At 40.2% G+C, this 20,066-nt stretch overlaps 2 protein-coding genes across 2 annotated transcripts in view; one reads left to right on the top strand and one right to left on the bottom strand.

The window, feature by feature from the left end:
- Nucleotides 1-20,066, top strand: part of LOC139199573 (alpha-2-macroglobulin-like) — a 286,525-nt gene that overhangs the window by 226,746 nt on the left and 39,713 nt on the right. The window lies entirely within an intron of this gene.
- Nucleotides 1-20,066, bottom strand: part of LOC139200030 (RNA-binding protein Musashi homolog 2-like) — a 56,568-nt gene that overhangs the window by 30,735 nt on the left and 5,767 nt on the right. The window contains exons 2-3 of the mRNA XM_070829256.1: nucleotides 17,130-17,244; nucleotides 10,803-10,877 (exon numbers count right to left, since the gene is read on the bottom strand). Coding sequence (XP_070685357.1) covers nucleotides 10,803-10,877; nucleotides 17,130-17,244 — 190 coding nt within the window. The remainder of the gene's footprint in view (nucleotides 1-10,802; nucleotides 10,878-17,129; nucleotides 17,245-20,066) is intronic.

Raw genomic sequence — 20,066 nt, 5'->3', positions numbered from 1 at the left:
GACTGACTAACATAGCACACCAATACCCTGTTACCACCCTGGTCAGCAGGAAAGGTTGTTGACCTGGGGCCGTCCCCTGTCAATGGATTTATGCAAATTTGGGGACGGAGTTCCTCAATTGTAATCGAGATGGTTTAATTGTTATCACATCACCGACCTGACTACAAACTCCTTCCCAGCAGCATAAAGTGTATGTAAACTTTACCTATCAATGCTGGCACAGTCACTTCCTAAGGTGGTTTCTAAATAAAAGTGCTGACCTATGGAAAAACAGTGATAATGGGAGACTCAATTTCCACCTGGTATTAACATGTGATATATGTAAGCGACTCTGTATAGCGAGATAGTCATTATTGCAAAATGACTTAAGGAACCCTTTAAGGGTTTCTTAAAGGGTTATGCAGGACTTGAATCACCTGGATGGCACCCATACCAACAGTCTGCTATACATAGTCATGGTCTGCTATACATCAGTATAGTATCAGACTGTAAAATGCTGTAAGTGACCAATCAGAATCAAGTATAACTCACATTAATGTAGGTATCCGGTATGCAAAACTGTGAGCATGCATCACACATTGCAATGAGAATGCAATAAAATCTGCCAAACCTCATCAGGAGGTCTGGCACTGTGATCAGATCTCAGCCAAGTGTAAATGAAATAATTCTATAGTTTGGTCACATTTCTAAGAAAGACAACAACCAAGCAAGTTGAAAGGTCACTCCACACTATCTCTAGATCTATATATATATATATATATATATGTTTGTTACAGACTGAAGGACATTGGCATTCTCTTTTACAAAAATGCATCTAGAGTTATTTGTAAAATTTGGAGACAGACAGTTGGAACTAACATACACATATAGCTCTCTCTCTTTCTTTCTCTCTGCCACACACACACACACACACACACACACACACACACAGGGGCTATTTTGGATGCTTCCAGTCTGAGTTAATGGTGCATTTCATACCACTATTTTGGAAGGCATTAGGGCACAGCAAGAATCCAATTGGTACAGCCATCCATTCACTACTCAAAATAGGCAACCCATTGTTGACACATTCTCTGAGAAAAACAAGGTTTCTTTCCTCTCCCCCATCCATCCAATGAGGGTATAAAAGCCTGCAACCTCTGGCTGCCTCAATTCAGGTGAGTGCACCATCACAGGGACTTTACGGTGGGAGACGGTGGGAGTAGTGGTTGAAATGCAGCTGTGGGGAGACTGTCAACTCCCAGTCTGCAGTAAAAAACAAGAGGCCGAAAGGGATGGCCTGCACTCTGAGGGATTCAGTTGCTGTGCTGTGCTCTCCAGGCATTTGTAACATAAGTGAAATAATCTAAAGTGCTAAAGACAACAAACCTCTGGCAAGATGCTGAACTATAGTCCATCAGGAACAGTAGAGGGTGAATCACTTGTACAAATGAAATGTCACATTAGAAGGGTGTACTATGAAGCGAGAATAATGGGCAAGCAAGGTATGATGTGCCTAAAGCCAGAATTTTCAATGTCACAAGGGTGGCTCTCTTTTAGCCTGCCCTGATCACCATGGTAACGTATGCTGAAAATCAAAATCAGGTCCAGATGAGGCTATGTTCTGAGTTTCTGCTTTAATTGGCAGTAAAAAGGGGTTTTCTCTTTTTTCTGATGATATCCTCTGTGAGCAATGATTATGTTTTTATGTTTGGCCCTGATTAACCATAGTCCTTTTTACACTGTTGTTATTGCAGCTAACAGAACAAGTTAGAACATTGATTAGTCTATTGGTATTTATCACAGATAACAGGAGAATAGGAGAAAACATCTGTTCCTTAAATAGCCATTTATGTGAACTATGTCATTAAGCAAATTTTTCAGGAGCCTGGGTGGCTGCACTGGGACGAGATGATCACCGTAACAATACTGTAGTTATGCCAGCCTTGCTCCTTTCTTACTTGGGAGGTCAACCACCTTAACAATTGCTACTGAGTGCTTGTGAGCTGCTGCATGCAGTCCAGAATGCTGCTCATCGTCTGGCATTCCACTTGCCAATTCCCCCTTTCTGTACACTACACTGTCTCTGTACCACAGTTCACATCTTGTTCAAGACCCTCCTATTGGCCTACTTCTTGACAAGGAGGGCTCCAAGAGTATTCTTTTTCTATCTGTATTGTCTCCAAAAATGTCCACCCAATTGCCATGGAACATATTGCTATCTGAGAATTTTTTAATTTGAGGAGTCTGGTTGGCCTTTGACCAGGCCATGAATGGTTGACTGTTCAAACAGCCCCCCACAGGTGCAGTTGATAGTCCAGTATGAGGAGAACATTGTCAAGAACATACTGTAAGTACTGTGATGTTTTCAACAAATGGTAAACTCAAAATAGTTCTCATTTATTCCCTTGAACCAGATTTAATTTCTGAATGAAAGACCAACAATGCAATTGAGTATGCTGAAGTTACTCGGTTTGGTTGATAGCACATTGTTCATATATTTCTTTTTTCTGACTGATGTCATATTGCAGATTATGCTGGTATAGATATTTCTCACAGGTGGAAAACACATAAAAACATATATTTTGTATTTAAAGTTTACACACCATCTGATCCTGCTTAAAGGGCTGGACCCAAATACAAATTTACTTACTGACCACTCAGCACTGAATCTACCTTTCCATGCAGGAGAATTCTGTAATGAATAAATGATAAGTAAACTCTCAGCAGCAAGTTAAAATATGACAGAAATTTTCCTGCCAAGTTTCTTTCCTCTGAGATGTGCTGACAAGCTCTCCTTGAGGGGATAGATCAGTAAACACAATGATCAATGTTACGAGCATTTTTGTGACCCTTTGTCATGCAAATGTTTGGATATTGTGCAGCAAAAACAGTTATTGTGAAGAAGCAATATATAACAAAGTAACCATATCGGAGTAGTGAATCAAATAATTTCTCGACATAGAAAATATGTCTGAAATGTGAGGAACAGAATATAAACAGGAATCTAAAAAATGAATAACACTTAACACTTTCAATTTCAATCCATCCATCCATCCATTTTCTATACCGTCAGGGTTGCGGGGGGAGCTGGAGCCTATCCCAGCTGACTTCGGGCGAGAGGCGGGGTACACCCTGGACTGGTCGCCAGCCAATTGCAGGGCCACATACAGAGACAGAGACAGACAGACAACCTTTCACTCTCACACTCACACCTACGGGCAATTTAGAGTTACCACTTAACCTAATGTGCATGTCTTTGGATTGTGGGAGGAAGCTGGAGTACCCGAAGAGAACCCATGCTAGCATGGGGAGAACATGCAAACTCCACACAGAAACACACAGACCTTCTTGCTGTGAGGCAACAGTGCTAACCACAGCACCACCACTTTCAATTTAACTTTGATCAAAGGTTGAAGGTTTTTCACAAGATGCTAAAAGAGACGATAAACTGTCAAGAGAAATCAATAAGGCACAGTGAATTTGGAGGAGAATTAATAAACTGGGTCCAAAATAGAGCAAGTTGATTGAAATGGAAAATTCCATCCATTATCTATACCACTAATCCTTAAGCGTCATGGAGAGCTGCAGCCAATCCCAGCTGACATTGGGTGAGAGGCAGGGTACACCCTGGAATGGTCGCCAGTGAATCGCAGGCCAACACATAGAGCAGCCAGTCGCACTCACACTCACACTCACACAGTAACCAATTAACATGCATGTCTTTGGACTGTGGGAGGAAGCCGGAGCAAGTGATGCTTTGTCTATTTTGCACTTTGGGGAATATCAGCCAAACTGGTGTGTGTTTGTTCCAAATATAGCCTATCTGTTTTTTCAAATGAACTCAACTCACTTTTTCTTGGCATCCACTGTTATGGGGAGCTATGTACAAAAAATATAGTGACCTCATTGCGCTGCAAAGATAAGACTGTATTGCATGAAAGTCATATGATCCCCCATCACCAACTGCCCCTTAAAAATAAGCTCTGTAAGTGAGCTCTAAGTGAGCAAAATGATATTTCATGATATTTCCCTACTACAATAATGAAAATGATCATTCAAAAAGTGTTTTTAAAGAACTGTATCTTTTATCTCTTTTATATAGATTAAAAAAGAAAAAAAACAAAACATACATTGGTCAACTGGTGACTGGAAAATGAAATCAAAAATCTTATAGTCAAAATCTCAAACATTTCCAAATGGGTTGTGATGGCCCATAATGAAATAAAGCTGGGCTGCCTCAGTTCATTGATGGTGCATTGATCTGTACAAGCTAATATGAGGCCCATGTGACGCAAACATGTTGCAGAGGGGTCAAGTGGGGTGTAACAGTCAATTCATGGGTAGAGGTCCATGACATGGAGGCATGGATTGGATGGGAATCATGGGTCATGCCTTGATATGACTGGCTGCAACTGCAAAGTGCCCTGCTTGGCAAAGAGACCAGAGACATGCAGCGAAGCCCTAACTGATACAAATAACATGTCAGGGGAGAACGAGGAACACTAACCCCCTTTTCCCAAATATCTCTGTTATTTGCCTGTTTTGTCAACAAATCCATCTTTCACATGCAGATTAAATGGAAAACATACTTTACGTGATCTTATTGATATATTGCTATATTTGCACTGTGATTGTGACTAATTCAGGTTTATTACAACATACGTAATGTAGCCTTTTCAATGGCCAATGGTGAAACAGTTCAGTACAGTCTGTATTTTTATTGAAACATTAGGTACAGGACTCCATTAGTTCAAGAAGCTCTACAAACCAAATTAACTTTTACATTTCAAAATGTGCATTGCAGCTGAAAACCATGCTGGTCAGATAAGCACAGAGCATATTAGCTAGAGTCACTGGTATGGAGAACACACATTAGACATTTGCATAGGTATGCATACTGCCAGCTGCAGCAGGTGTTCAAGAAAGAAATTGCAGTATTGATAGACTGCACTGTAAAAGAATGCAATGGAAGCAGCCCTCTAAAATCACAACACATTTCCTGCAACATGGTATTAAAATCTAGCCTTTCAGTAAGATTGCCTTAAAGCATATGATGAAGTGGCAGTTTATGGCGGTTTGGGAATCAAAGCATAAAAACCCAGTCACAAGTATTCAGACGACTGTCTCCATGCAGGAAGCACAGCACTGATTGGCAACAGTATGAATGTGTGCTGAGCCCACGGGCCAGTCTGCTCCATAAACACACATAATCTGCATAATCCACCCTGGATAATTGAGATCCAAATTAGCCAATAGGATACTTTAAAGCGTTTGTTTGTATTTCCAGTTTCCAGTTTCAGTTTTAAACCATCCGCATTGTGAAGCCATCAACTATCAGACCATCATCTGTATATAACCTTTTATTTCATAATGTGTGTGTCCTCAACAATGGGTCATCAAAACAGATAAGGCATAACACCTCTGGGTACAATGGCACACATTTTCATGGAAGGCATTCACAGTGTTGCATTTGTACACTGTTGCCCATAAAGTTGGAATAATTGTTCAATACCCCCAATTTTGTTAAAGCCTGAATACACAGTTTGCAAAGGTTAATTGTGGTTTAAGTTTCACTGTGATATGTTTGGAAGAGTTTGATCAATAAAGTTGAGAAGATATACACTTTATTTATCAAGAATAAATCACACTGTCACAATCATTTCATGAGAAGAGGTAAAAAACATTTTATTCCAACTTTATGGGCAACAGTGTATATGGAATAATAGTTCTCACACAATAAACACAAGCTCACAGTCAGTGCATAAATCGTTAGTTAGGTTGTGGCTGTTAGGTGCAAATAAAAATGTATTTGTATGTATGTACTATGTGACAAGCTGCTGTTTGTCACATACCTAGCTGAATATTTCTGAATAAAATATATCATCAAAAATATATTTCTCCATATTACACAATATTTAACAATAATTATATACAACCACCCTCCTCATCCCATCTAACAAAATGCTCTAAATACTGTCAATAAAACTTGCATGGTTCACACTGAAAGCCTTCCATGATTAAGAGGTAATATACCACTTTAGTTATTGGAAGTCTTTCATCATTAAGACATACAAACAAACAAAATTTGAATGCAAGACTAGAGCAAATTGAATTGAATTAGTGAATGAAAACACTGTTTTATAGAAAAGTACTGTCTATGGCATGTGTCTATTGCTGGATCTCAGTAGAAAATATTATGAGGTTCACATGGAGTAGGTGTTAAGTTTTCATCAACAACAAATAGCAATGGCGAATTAGAAATAAAGGCGTGTCATCAATACAAGTAAGATTTGAATTAATGTCTGGCTCTCTAGGCAGTTGAGGATATGTCAGAATTAAAGGTTACTTAAATTTCATTAAAATGTGTAATGAGTCTACTGTTTTGTTTTTTTCCACTGTGGACATTGTTCTAAAGGCTAAATCCCCTCAGGCGCAAGTGCGTTACATTCTGGCTGTGGCGTGGCCGCTGGAGCTGATCCCGTGTGTGTCTCCAGTGACATGAACTGTTTCCATAACTGATTAGACACTAATCAAAAGTGAATCATCAATTCCAGGCATGGCCTTCAACAAACAGGTAAGCACACAGTGAGAAGAAAGACAGGAGCAGGGGGCAGCTGTTATTAGCTGGACCTGCAGAGGAAGCTGCCTCTAAGAGGCTGTGACCTTGGAGCTTCACTACTTCATACATGCATAAATAGGCATGCACTGCTTTGCCTGTTTAAACCCTCAGTTCTCATCAGGGGCCAACATGTCCTCTAACAAAAATGGACTGTGACAAATACAAGGAGACAATTTGGTTGTGTAAAATGAGCTGGGGATGGGAAAACAGCCAGAGGAGGCTGTGGAAGATGCCATTCCTCTCGTTGATATCTAACCACAGGAAAGGACAAGTACTCCAAATGCAGCTGACATCACTGCAGCACATATCGCATGCAGCATAGTTCCACGACTATATATTCTCCAGTTACTACAAAACCTTGAAGCATCTCTTGGAATTATTGTTGTGTGTGTCCCAATTTTTGTGGGCTGGTACGTATGGCATAAGTCTCTCATACTCACTACACACTGCAGCAGCACAGAGAACATCAAGATAAAAGCAGGGATCAGTAATGAAACCCATGGAAACAGGTTTAAAAAAAAAAAAGTGCAAATGTACCCAAAGCAATACCAACACGGGAATGTGAATGTGATCATTACTGTTGCTATTTACCATCACACTGTGTCTCCCACACACATCACAAGCTATGGAGCACAAGGAAGCACTAAATGGTTTCTAAAACCAGGATAAGGCAATTGAAGGAGTTGACTCTGAATTAGCCTGAAGATAAAGATACTGTACTAAAACAGTGTTAAATTGAGCCAAAAGCAGCTTGTAGAATAGAAGTGGAGAGTCAGAATGAACACTGACACATATTCATTCACAGACAGGAGCCACTTTGTTTGACCTCCTCTGAATTGGGTCCCCTGCGAGGATTATGGCCAGTGCTTCAGAAAAAGATGAGCTCCTCGCTCTAGTCAATTTTTAACCACTACCGCCAGACAACTAATTTTAAACCCTTGACACTGCAAGAGGAAAGGGGGGAAGAAGAAAGGCTTTTCACCTTTCATGGCTGAGCACCAAGGTCATTCTGGGGCTCTCAGCATTTAAAAGGGAAAAGGCAAAATCATTTCACAAGATGAGCCACTGGATCAAGAGCAATGTCAAAAAAGTTAACCTAATGCAACCCTTTAACAGAGTCTTTCCAGATTAGATGAGGCAGGAATGAAAATAAAGATATACAACTCTGTATGGTCTGTATTTGTATAGCACCTTTCTAGTCATTTAGACCACTCAAAGCACTTTTACATCACATCCACACAGCCACACATCACTCATTCAGGCTGTTCTTTCACACACTGAAGCTGCTTCAGGAGCAAGTTGAGGTTCAGCGTCTTGGCCAAAGACACTTCGACATGCTGACTCATAGGAGTCGGGGATGGAACCACCAACCTTGTGCTTGATGGACGACCCACTCTGAGCCAAGTGTAAGGCCATGGCAGACCTACTGTTTGGTCAATGATGGCAGAGACAAATACTCGCTTCAGGCTTCTATCTGGTAACACCTTCCAAAACGTTATGTAGAGACGGATACCCTTAGCATTATGATTAAGGTTACAGCTACATACTGAGGGTATTGACCTTTATCCCTTGCTCAGCCTCAAGGGACAAGGTTCTGCCGTCAGTCACACATGAAGCTTAGTGCAAGTCCAATCAGGAAAACTGACAATCTTCATGCTCACTCTGTATTTACTTCACTCCTCTCTCTCTGTCATTCTCTTTTGCCGCTTCCAACTCAATCAGCTGACTGTGGGTGTTTCACAATTAAACCTATGACATTTTGCCACAACCTCTGTGAGCCAATCATCTCAGACTGTCAAAGTTTAAAAGTGTTTCGCTCTTTGCCGCTGTCATTTGTCAATTCAGTCAAACCGATGCAGCCCTCCACCACCGCATTCTATCCCAACCACCATCATATTCAGCGCCTAGGGTCCTTCTGCTGGGCTCATCAGGCCCAGCTCCACATCAAATCCATCCAATTCTTCAGCATTGCTCTTTACTCTTTCACCACCATCAATGTATAGACTCCATTGGGCAAGGGCTGGGTTGAGGTGGGGGTGTTTACTCTGTTCTTCCAATGGCATCACTCCCCCCTTAGGATTACGTCATGATGGGATCTAATCACCAAGGACGTTTTATATTCTTGAGCATATTTTTATTATGAGCACATGTCAAATAAATTAATTGGATCATTCTTATCTTATCTAAGTCTTTGTTTCAATTAAGTCTCTTTTGATTGAAATGAAGCAACCACTTTGGTTGAGGAAGGGCAGTTGAAGGAGATATCACAGTTGTATGAGGCTGAGATTCGACAAGCTGTCTTTGCCAACACTTGTGGGCCATCAGCTGTGTGCGTATGTGTGTGTGTGTGTGTGTGTGTGTGTGAGAGAGAGAGAGCGAGAGAGAGAGAGAGAGAGAGAGAGAGAGAGAGAGAATGGCAGCAGACTGCTGTGCTCCCTGGTGCGCTCTGTTCTGTGGCCTTGAAGGCAGCCCAGTCTTGAGACTGTCGTACTTTAATCCCGTTTCCTGTGGCTTTGTCACACCATGGGACTCCTTCAGCATTTCTCCATTTTACAGCCCATTTCCATTCCAACCTTTTGCTTTTTAATTATTGCAGTCAAACAGGGAAATATTGCTGTGTGAAGATTCTACAAAAATAATTTGAGGCATGAATTTTGGCTACAGTGAGCTCTGTGGCAAGTTTGCACAACAGTGACCTTGAAGAATTGCAGGAATGTGGCTCAGTTGTTTCTTAGCAGTTTCTCCTCAAAGCAAAGGGATCTCAGCTGTGGCTTATATCTGTTTGCATGATCCCCTTGTGTTTGGCTGGGTTCTCTCATGTTGCTCCAAAAGTTTGTCTTTATTGGTATTAGATTAAAACAAACAACATAATGGGAAGAGACAATCTCTGACTGATTTCACAAGTGCCAATACAAATCATGACTGAAAAAAACATGGGATCAGTGTGCTGGGGTCACCAAAAAGGTTCACACACACATTTTTGGTATATTCCTTTGTAAGATGATGGCAGTATTCCTATATCTTACTGTGCCTGCCACTTGTGGAGATGAATGATGTCACATTGAGTTGGGAAACATTGTATAAACCACTGAACAGTGTTTTGGTGCTCAAGGATCTACATTATGACTGAATCTACTTGCAGGATTGTATTTGATCATTTCTTTCGCATCTGATTTTACATTTTATTCTTAACAAATCTCGTGAAAAGACCCATGGTTGGGCAAATGACAAAGCAGCAAACTGTCCCCAGGATTCCAGAGGCTCTGACACCTCTTTTTCCATGTCTAGTCTATGTGCATTTTATTGACACAATAACAACCTTTAGTTGGGACCTAATGCCTTCTCTTGAAGAGGGTCCCTGTGCCATTATCTATCTTTTCCACCTTCATCATTTCAATTTTGTGTTTAGACGTTACATATTCTTTCTTACACTGATTTGTGTTTAATCAAATTGCCACACAGCATGCCTGAGGCGAAAACAGCTTTCCAGCATAAAAGAAGTAGCCACAGTGCACAGAGTTGGAGCATTTTGGGCTAATATGGGCACAGTTGCTTCTTTTTGCCTCTAGCAAAGGAATCCAACCATGAAAAAACAAGACCAACAATAAATTTATTCAACTAGCAAGTATTGCAATTGCCATGACAACCTGAAGGAACTTATGTCTGCTGGATATAATGATAATAATAATGATAATTATAATAATGTACGGAAAACATATTTCAAAGCAGTGGCAATTCTCTCTGTATCATATTCGAAGAAAGCATTGTGATACGTTGGCATCAGTGTGAGGCAGAGAGCTGGCACGCCAGCCCACCTCCCACACTCATAAACCATGAAATCAGGTGTTAAGTGTGGATTGCTGATAACTAGCTTGCTAGGAGTAACTCTCGCATTTCCCATTGTCAAGGTCTTTAGAGGTAGTGAATGGGGAAATAATAGCTTAGTGTCACCTTATCAAATCAAATTTAGGGAGAAATGGGGATTACATTTCACTAAGATTAGACTGCTGTATGTCAATTGCCAGGAAGGGATTTTTTCCTTTAAGCACAGCTGGTCAAGCTGGGTTGATGTGACAGCATTACACATTCATCCTGAAGAACCATGCTGAGGTCTGACACCCAAACATGTGTGTGTGTGTGTGTGTGTGTTATTGCCAGTGTGTGTAAGAGGAGGAATCAAACAGTTTAAAAAAGAACTTACCAGGGAACTGGTAGCTATAGCTTGGAGCAAAGCCAGTGTAGCCTCTGCCATATGTAGCTACGATGTTAGGATAGCCTGGGGACAAAAGGCAGATATGGCTGTTAAGAAAACCTGAAATCAAATAGAAACAATAAAAAATAATTACACATTTATCTATCCCACAGCTTAGCTACTTAGGGGTCAGGTTGACAAATGTTCTGCTGCAAAAATTTTGGTTTTTGATTTGAATGTTAATAAGGGAGTGTGGCTGGAAATGTAAGGTTGAGGTTGAACTGGGTAGAGGAACACTGTAAATGGGAAACATATACAGTATGTTACTATAAACAGCAACGGATTCTAGGGTAAATATTCGGTCACTACTGTAATTCCTGTCTACTGTATGTCCATTTACAGTAATAAACCTGCCTGCCAAAAACTGACCAATGGGAAGACAGATTTCTTTTTAAATTCTGTTTTTTTAAAACGGTTTTGGTGGAAGTGACGGTTAAAGGACAGAAGAGAAAAGAATTAACGCTGGATAACTGACAACAACGTCAAGCATGCAAGTATATTATTTCTATCATTATTTTCAGTAAAACATTTTCAAATGTAGTCACTTCTATCGAGAGAGGAAGCGTTAGCTAGGTTGGTTCTATACTGTAGGTATGTAGGTATTAACATTAAAGTCAGAGTTAACTAGAGATGTGACGTTCGCGAACGAGTCGAGTCTTTGAACGGCTCTTTTAAGTGAACGATGAGAACCGATTCGCAGTTGCGAGCCGTTCGTTTGCGAGCCGTTCTTATATGTAAATTGCCTGCGCTGCCTTCATGTGTCACCTGTGTGCCCCACGAGTCCACGCTGCCTTCACCTGAACGACTAATGACATCGAGTTTGAGTCGTCCACAGCACGCTCCATTCACGTGAACGCAGCTACAGATGCGCAGCATTAGGGGAGGAGATATTAGTGAGCGCCGCCCGACTGGACTGAAGAGATTTACATTCAGGGAGCAGGAGATATTAACGACTGAAGAAAAGTTATTTGTTATTGTTTCCATTGTTCTGATGTGGATTCGAGTCAAGGAGCTGAGTTCCTGTTTGTAAAGTAGTTCAGGTGTACACACACCAGGTAGTTTAGTACAATTATGCATTCACATTTGTATCATGTCCTAATTTCTATTCTAGTTTTATTTATATTATATATATATATATATATATATATATATATATATATATATATATATATATATATACTTATTTATTATTTTCATATTTTTTCTGTATTGTTAAAATGTTCATGTGTGGAAAATTTCACACTAAAGTTATTTTGCATGGAAGTTATCTGCAGCCTGCATAGCTTTATTGTGTCACAAAGTTTTTTAGGTGAGGGGAAAATTCAAAATAGTGATCTCACTGCCAAAGCATGTTGGTATGGCACCATCTTATGGAACAAGTCCACTGAAAACACAAGCCAAATGAAATTATAATCAATATTTCAGAATAGATATGTATAAGTTTGAATTATTCTGAACCAAATCTTATTTTACAACTGCTACCAGTGATTGTTTCCTTGATGAAAACAAGTTACCCATGGTTGACTTATAATAAATAAATAAGTAAATATAACAACGAGTCAGTCGTTTGAACAGCTCTTTGAAAGGAACGGCTCCTCAAGATCCGGCTCCCTTCAAAGAGCCATAAATCCCATCTCTAGAGTTAACTAAAGTTAGCTTAAACTACACAAAGCTAACATCGTTTTACATTTTCTAAATTAACCCTTTGGAGTCTAGGACCGCCACACGGCGTCAAAGTCACATGTCGCACGTTTGAAAACGTAAAGCTGTGACACAAGTACGCAGGTGCTCAATTCAAAGACTGTTGGAAAGCGGACACTTCAAACTTTTTACAAGTGTTTGAATTTTGTCAATCGGCCTATTAAGACTAAATTAAGAGCACTACAGCTCTTCTACGAGTTAGAAGATGCTGAATCTGGCTAAGAACGTTCTGATTCTGAGGAAGACTCCTTTCAGAGGATGAAGTGGATGCTGCGCATGAAGACGAACGAGAGGAGGTGTCCGGCAGACCCCCGCTCCTCCAAAGATCCAACTAGTTCCTACTCGGATTTTGTGTTTCTTTTGCACTTTTACATACAGTGTGTCCATATATTGTGTCAAAATAAATAAATACTTGTAGAATCACATAGGTGAGGTTGTGCTGAAAAGAAAGACACAAAGAAAGGCAAGCTAAGCAGTTTTAATGGGAAACACAAAGGTAAACAGCTTGTTTGGGGGCTCTCTACTGAATCTTGTGTTGTGGATTTGTAGGTGGTGTCTTCTGGAGCTTTTTTTCTGGCCGATGGGAGGGCGGTCGTGGTAACAGTAACAGTTATTTCAACTGATGAGTAACATCAACTGTATAGTTGTAAAAGTGCTATACTAAATAAAATAAACTTGACTAGACTACCTCATGCGAACATTAGCTAAACAGACAAACAACAGACAGAGAAACTGGTGATGTGGCGTTAACGTAACCTAGTTAGCCTTAACTAACATTAACATTACATAAACCGTGTCCTGAGGATTTTCTGGTCTTTTCACCGGCTGAGTTTGGTGATCACAAAGGAAAATGTAACTCTGCATAAATTATACACTTGCAAAAATCAGCATGTATACACGAACACTGAGCTACATACGCAGTCAGCATAACAAAGTGACAATGCTTAACATTAGAGACAGCAGCGGTGTCACTGTTAACGTTACGTGGCAGTAAAAGTGAATTAGGATGTCCGACTGAGGACACCAGCGACACCGTCATTTTGCTGACTGGTAATATTGAATTAACCAAACGCTTACAGTGAAAATGTAATACAGTGTTCACTAAAAAGTGGTGACAATGTGATTTTGAGCTGATCAGGGAGTGTGATCAATGTCATACAGCTTCTGAGGTGTCCCTATCATTATTCTGACAATCCTTACAGCTGAAGACTGTTGGGTTTTGTCAGCTACAAGACCACAGCTGGTCCTGCTAGCTGGAGCAGGCTGTACACATAAACACATAAAATACACATAAACCATACATCTAAGGTTGTGGTATACTGCTACAGAGATTTTCTTCTCTGGCCCTGGTGGCTTACCAAAAAATACTCACAACACGGCTGATCACCTGTAGTATATATGACCTATAAACTCTAAATGAAACTAGAGGCCAGCGCTCCCTCAAATAGAACATCTGTTCAGTCACTCAGCAATGTAACTCAGCAAATGTTCACTATTTTGAATTGGCAGCAGCAGCAGGCTCCCTGCTACCTCTGATCCTACCAGCCTGTATACCACAAGGCTGCTGCTATCCACTGTCCACCTAATATAACTCAGTTCAGCTCAAAAAACTCCTGAGGCTGTAAACTTATCACTCAGATGAAAAATGCAGGTTGTGGTTTCAAATAGAAGAAAGGGTTAGCAATATGGCAGTGAGTCACATTTTGCTGAATAATAGCATTAATGTTGGTTATTTTAAAGAACAGTGGTAACAACTCTTAGGATAATGTAGTCAGTACAACACTGCCTTTAAGCTCTCTCACCTCGTCGTTAACCTGTCGTTGTTAGTCCATAATCTCATTAATGGATGGAAGATTTTATCTATAGGCTGACCATAGGCTATAATAGAGTTTACCCATATGCTGATCATAGGCTATGATAGAGTTTACCCATAGGCTATAAAATCACCTGTGCTGTGCTGATCGATGTGTCTGTTACAGGGGATTCTGTTCTCACAGTGAAAACATGGATGTTGACTGCGGAGGGCAGAGCCATCATCCATCCACGGGGTCTGACTCATTTTTTGTCAACATCAGCTGTGCAGTATGAGGAAAAGGAGGCCACGCTGGAGTTCGCTCAGAGGTTTGCACATCATAAATGAATTCAAAAGCAGGATAGCCCTAAATGTCACGACAGTGTGACTTTTCTCCTGTCAAAATAAAATTTAAATGAGATATTGGTGTTTTTATGTTGAAGTTGATAACTCATCATTTCTATTTACATTTAAGTTTTTAGATTGATTTCATACTTTCCAGGTATCCATCTGTTTTAGTTTGACTCAATATGGTTTGAGGATCCATTCACAAAAACCTGAAACATATTAAGGGAAGATATTCCAACCCAGTGAGCATTTACATTTTGTCCAAATGAAAGTTGCAGCATTCGGTAAAACTTATTGTAATGGGTGGAGCTTTAATAATCTGACTGTGATTGATTATCAGTTGATCATGTATCTTCCCAGTGGGTTCAAATGTGTATGTGTAGAACAAGATGCTTTTATAGGCAATGCAATTTTATGTATGTAGAACATCTTATTACAGATAAATTAAAGACTAAAGGGCGTGATGATGACCTGCGACTCACAGGTCTGGTTTGAGAAATAATGTAGTTTTCCTTATGCTTGGAGGTTTATTCTGAGAATCAACCCTGATGACTCCAAATACATGTCGAAGTCACAGATCAGGAAATTGGAAATTGGAAATAAGGCAAGAACCAGCTTGAATCCCTCATCATGGCATCTCTCATCAGACAGCGAGTGGACTTTGACTGGAAAAACTACTCAAATGTAACACATTTGATTTTTCTATGCCTGTTACTCTACTGTTTTCAGCAGTATGACTTCACATTTTAGTCACACTAGGAGCATGGTGATCCTCTGACTTTTTCCCTAGCCCCACCGTCAGGTCAGAAGTGTCATTTGTTTAACACTTCGGTTTATGACAAAATAACCTGCAGAACTAACGACCTCCTCATCGGCCTCAGCTGGACTTTGTGTTTAGTGATAACTAGCAAATGTCAGCATGTTAACACAATACATTAAGAAGCTGTTTATTTTTTTAATAAGTAAAAGTTCTACAATTTCTTGTGGTTAGAATTGGATTGTGACTTCTTTGCATTTTTGCATTTTCAGGGGATCAAAAACTGCGACTTTGTCACCTCCTTTGGCGTCTGATACCGAAGCACAAGGCACCTTTTAGCATCTATATGAGATGCCCTTTCTGCATCTGTATCAGACACAAGTGTGTAACAGCAAAAGAAGTCCACATATAGGGGTGGTAAAAGACACCAATACCGGACTACCGGACCAGGGGACCACAGTTTGTGTCCCATGTGAAACTTAAAGTAGTTTTAGTGCCAGACCTAACCATTTTGTTTGAAAAAAAAAAAAGGCTACAGCTTGTCAAGTCAAGTCAATACTGTTCACTCTTGTGTTTTTCTTTCTTGCAGTAAACCACAGCAGGACCCCTGTTTTAAAAATGTAATGGACCTTTAATTTATCAAATATGAGTGTATGAACCTTTCCTGTAATGCTATTCCAGGCTCAGTGGAACTCCTCATCTACAGGACAGTTTTGAGTCATTTGAGAAGCTGAGCCAGCACCACTGAGGTAGAGTATATGTCTGTGGTTTTTCACATTTTTCTCACTTTTTGTTTCACAGTCAAACTTTAATACAGTGTTGACAGATCACAGCATTATTGGTATTTAGTAAGGATGTCATATAAATAATCTGATCATAATCTGACACTTTGACAAACATTTTACAGCAAATAACTGATGAAAGTAAAAAAAAAAACATTTGTGAATATGGGCAAAGTACAATCCTCCATTTTCTGGAGACTGGGACTTTGAGTACACACTATCACAAGATCTGTAATTCCACCATCCATGTTCCCATGGTACAGAATATAGTCTAATCCATGTAAACTGGCTTTGACAGTCTTCTGTCTTCTGTTATGCTATCACTGGCCCAACATAACTAATGTGTACACTCAGGAACCGTAGCAACATTTAGTATGATAATTAGAATACTTTTGTGTGCATGTAACATCTTCTATTGTTAGATGATAGCTCATTGTGTTCAACTCTGGCATTAATGTCCACAGACACAACCTGAAGATGAGATATGATACGCTAGCACTTAACTCATATCAAAAGAAATTCTGGTGCCAAAGATGCTCAGTATGTTTATAAAAATATATACATTGCATACATGGATTTCTGGTTGACAGATTCACCAACTGATCAGATTCTATCTACGGTCTGTTCTCAGGGCACTGTCTTGACAAAACCTGCTTTTCATTTCCACTTTTTGATGTTCGTACATACCCATCCACCTTTTCCACTGTGTATATTGTGCTTGGAAGAAAAATACAAAGGCAAAGTGTGTTTCAAGATCAAAAAAGCATGCATATAAGCATGTGATAATGCTGCTCTTTGCCATGAAAATAGAGCCCAATGTTTTTCAATGGTTGAAGAAAAGCTTTAAGTTGTAGTAAACACATATGCACACCCATACAGAAAAGCAGTGTACTTACTCAGCATGCCCATGCCCAACATGAAGGCATCCATAGTGTATGGTAGGCTCCTGGCCCGACCTCGTGCCCCTGGAGGAAACATCACTTCCTTAGGCTGAGCCTTTTTGCATTCTACCTGTGGGGCATGGACAACAAAGACAGTAATGCTGACTACAAAAACAACATGAAAATCCATCTCATAATGCCTGACAGTTTATAGTCTAGCGTCTGTCTCTTTTGTTCATACCTATATCCTGCCCTGTCAATGCCCTGTATTCTCAAGTTCTCAAGTTTGAGAATGTTTTGTTATGTATACCACAAGGGTATACCAAAATCTGTAAATCACAGAAACAAAAGGTACAAAGATGGAACTGCAAAACTAAACATTCAAAATAATGTGCTTCATTACAACTTTGATTTTAGGCCCCAGAGCTGGCAAAGATCTCAGCCAGATCAGACTGAATTCATGTCATAGCCAGCAAACTTCATTTACGACTTTTCAGATGAGTTAATTGATCTTTCTGAATTGGACTCAGTAATCTCCTCATCTAGACCGTCAACATGTCTCCTAGACCCCATTCCTACTGGACTACTTAAGGAGGTCCTGCCCCTAATTAAGACGTCCTTACTGGATATGACAAATCAGTCTTTACTAACAGGCTATGTATCACAGTCCTTTAAAGTAGCAGTAATTAAACCTCTCCTGAAAAAGCCTACTCTTGATTCAGGTGTATTAGCCAACTATAGACCTATATCCAACCTTCCCTTTCTCTCCAAGATCCTGGAGAAAGTCTAGCTAATCAGCTGTGTAATTTTCTAAATTCTAATAGTCTATTTGAGGATTTTCAGTCAGGTTTTAGAGTGAACCATAGCACAGAGACAGCACTGGTGAAGGTTACAAACGACCTCCTTATGGCATCAGACAGAGGACTTCTCTCTGTCCTGGTCTTGTTAGACCTGAGTGCTGCTTTCGACACCATTGACCATCACATCCTGTTACAGAGACTGGAACAGTTCATTGGTATAAAAGGAACTGCACTAAGCTGGTTTAAGTCCTATTTATTAGATCGATTTCAATTTGTACACGTTAACAATGAATCCTCTGTCCACACTAACGTTAGACATGGAGTTCCACAAGGTTCAGTGCTTGGACCAATACTCTTTATCTTATATATGCTTCCTCTGGGTAATACTATCAGGAAGCACTCCATTAATTTCCACTGTTATGCAGATGATACACAATTATATTTATCAATAAAGCCAGATGAATCCAATCAGTTGGCTAAACTTCAAATCTGCCTTAAGGACATAAAGTCCTGGATGAGCAGCAACTTTCTGCTGCTAAATTCAGACAAAACTGAAGTTATTCTGATTGGCCCCAGACACCTCAGAGACACCTTTTCTACCAACATAACTGCTCTGGATGGCATTACTCTGGCCTGCAGCTCCACTGTGAGGAATCTGGGAGTCTTATTTGATCAAGATTTGTCCTTTAACTCCCACATTAAACAGATTTCTAGAACTGCCTTTTTCCATCTACGTAATATTGCTAAAATCAGGCCCATCATATCCATAGATCCATTGGACTATTGTAACTCATTATTACCAGGCTGCCCCAATAAGTCGTTAAAGATTCTCCAGCTGGTCCAGAACACTGCTGCTCGTGTTCTGATGAGAACTAACTAACTGTACTGGCTTCTCTTCATTGGCTTCCAGTAAAATCTAGAATAGAGTTTAAAATCCTTCTCCGTCAGGCTCCATCATATCTTAAAGAACTCATAGTACCGTACTACTCCACTAGAGCACTGCGCTCCCAGACTGCAGGCCTACTGGTGGTTCCCAAAGTCTCCAAAAGCAGTGCAGGAGGCAGAGCCTTCAGCTATCAGGGTCCTCTCCTGTGGAACCTTCCAGTTTGGGTTCGGGGGGGCAGACACCCTCTCTACATTTAAGAGTAGACTAAAAACCTTCCTTTTTGACAAGGCATATAGTTAAGGGCTGGATCAGGCCTTAGACCAGCCCCTAGTTATGCTGCTATAGGCTCAGACTGCCGGAGGACTCCTATGGTGCACTGAGCTCCTCTCTATTCTCTATCCTCCTCTTCCTCTCCATCATTATGTCTCATGTCAGCCAAATGTCTGCCACTAACTTGGTATCTTCCCCCGAGCCTTTCTGTGCTTTCTCATCTCTCAGGTTCCTGTGGATCCTGGTCCTGGTCCTGCTGATGTGGTTCTCTGCTTCATGAATCACTGCTGCGGATTGTTGGCCACTCGTCATGTTTTTCAATAATATCATACTGCTAATCTTTTAGTCACATTCCTATTGTTAGTGCTATAGTCACTGCTAGTACGTTGGTTGCTGTTTGTGTTGTCTCTCTCTCCCTCTCTGTCTCTCTCTGTCTCTCTCTCTGTCCAACCTCCACCCAACGCAGATCCTGACAGAAGCCGCCCACATTGAGCCTGGGTCTGTTCGAGGTTTCTTCCCGTTAAAGGGGAGTTTTTCCTTGCCACTGTTGCTCAATATAATATCTGATGCTTGCTCATGTGGGAATTCTTGTATCCTTAATTTTGAATTCCTGAATAGTTGGGTCTCTCTCTAATTAAAGAGTTTGGTCTAGACCTGCTCTTTATGTAAAGCGTCTTGAGATAACGCTGTTGTGAATTGGCACTATATAAATAAAGATTGATTGATTAAAAAAAATCATGTGTCAAGACTTTCAAGTGCTTTTGAGAAAAGCTGCCTTTATCAAACCAGAGTCAACATGTTCTTATTGACCCTTTGGATTGAAAGGAGAAGAAGAGGTTGAAAATGAAATGTAAAATACAAGAAATTCTAAATAATTTGAACCACTTTCACAATAAGAGTCACTTGAAATTTCAGATTGGCCTTTCATTATGTTACATTCATTTAGCAGCCACAATTCAAATTACATTACAATAAGTGCATTCAAACTCCGTTGGA

The sequence above is a fragment of the Pempheris klunzingeri genome, chromosome 4 (assembly GCF_042242105.1).
Source record: "Pempheris klunzingeri isolate RE-2024b chromosome 4, fPemKlu1.hap1, whole genome shotgun sequence".
NCBI classification, from domain to species: Eukaryota; Metazoa; Chordata; class Actinopteri; order Acropomatiformes; family Pempheridae; genus Pempheris; species Pempheris klunzingeri.
This window is presented reverse-complemented; position numbering and strand designations above follow the sequence as displayed.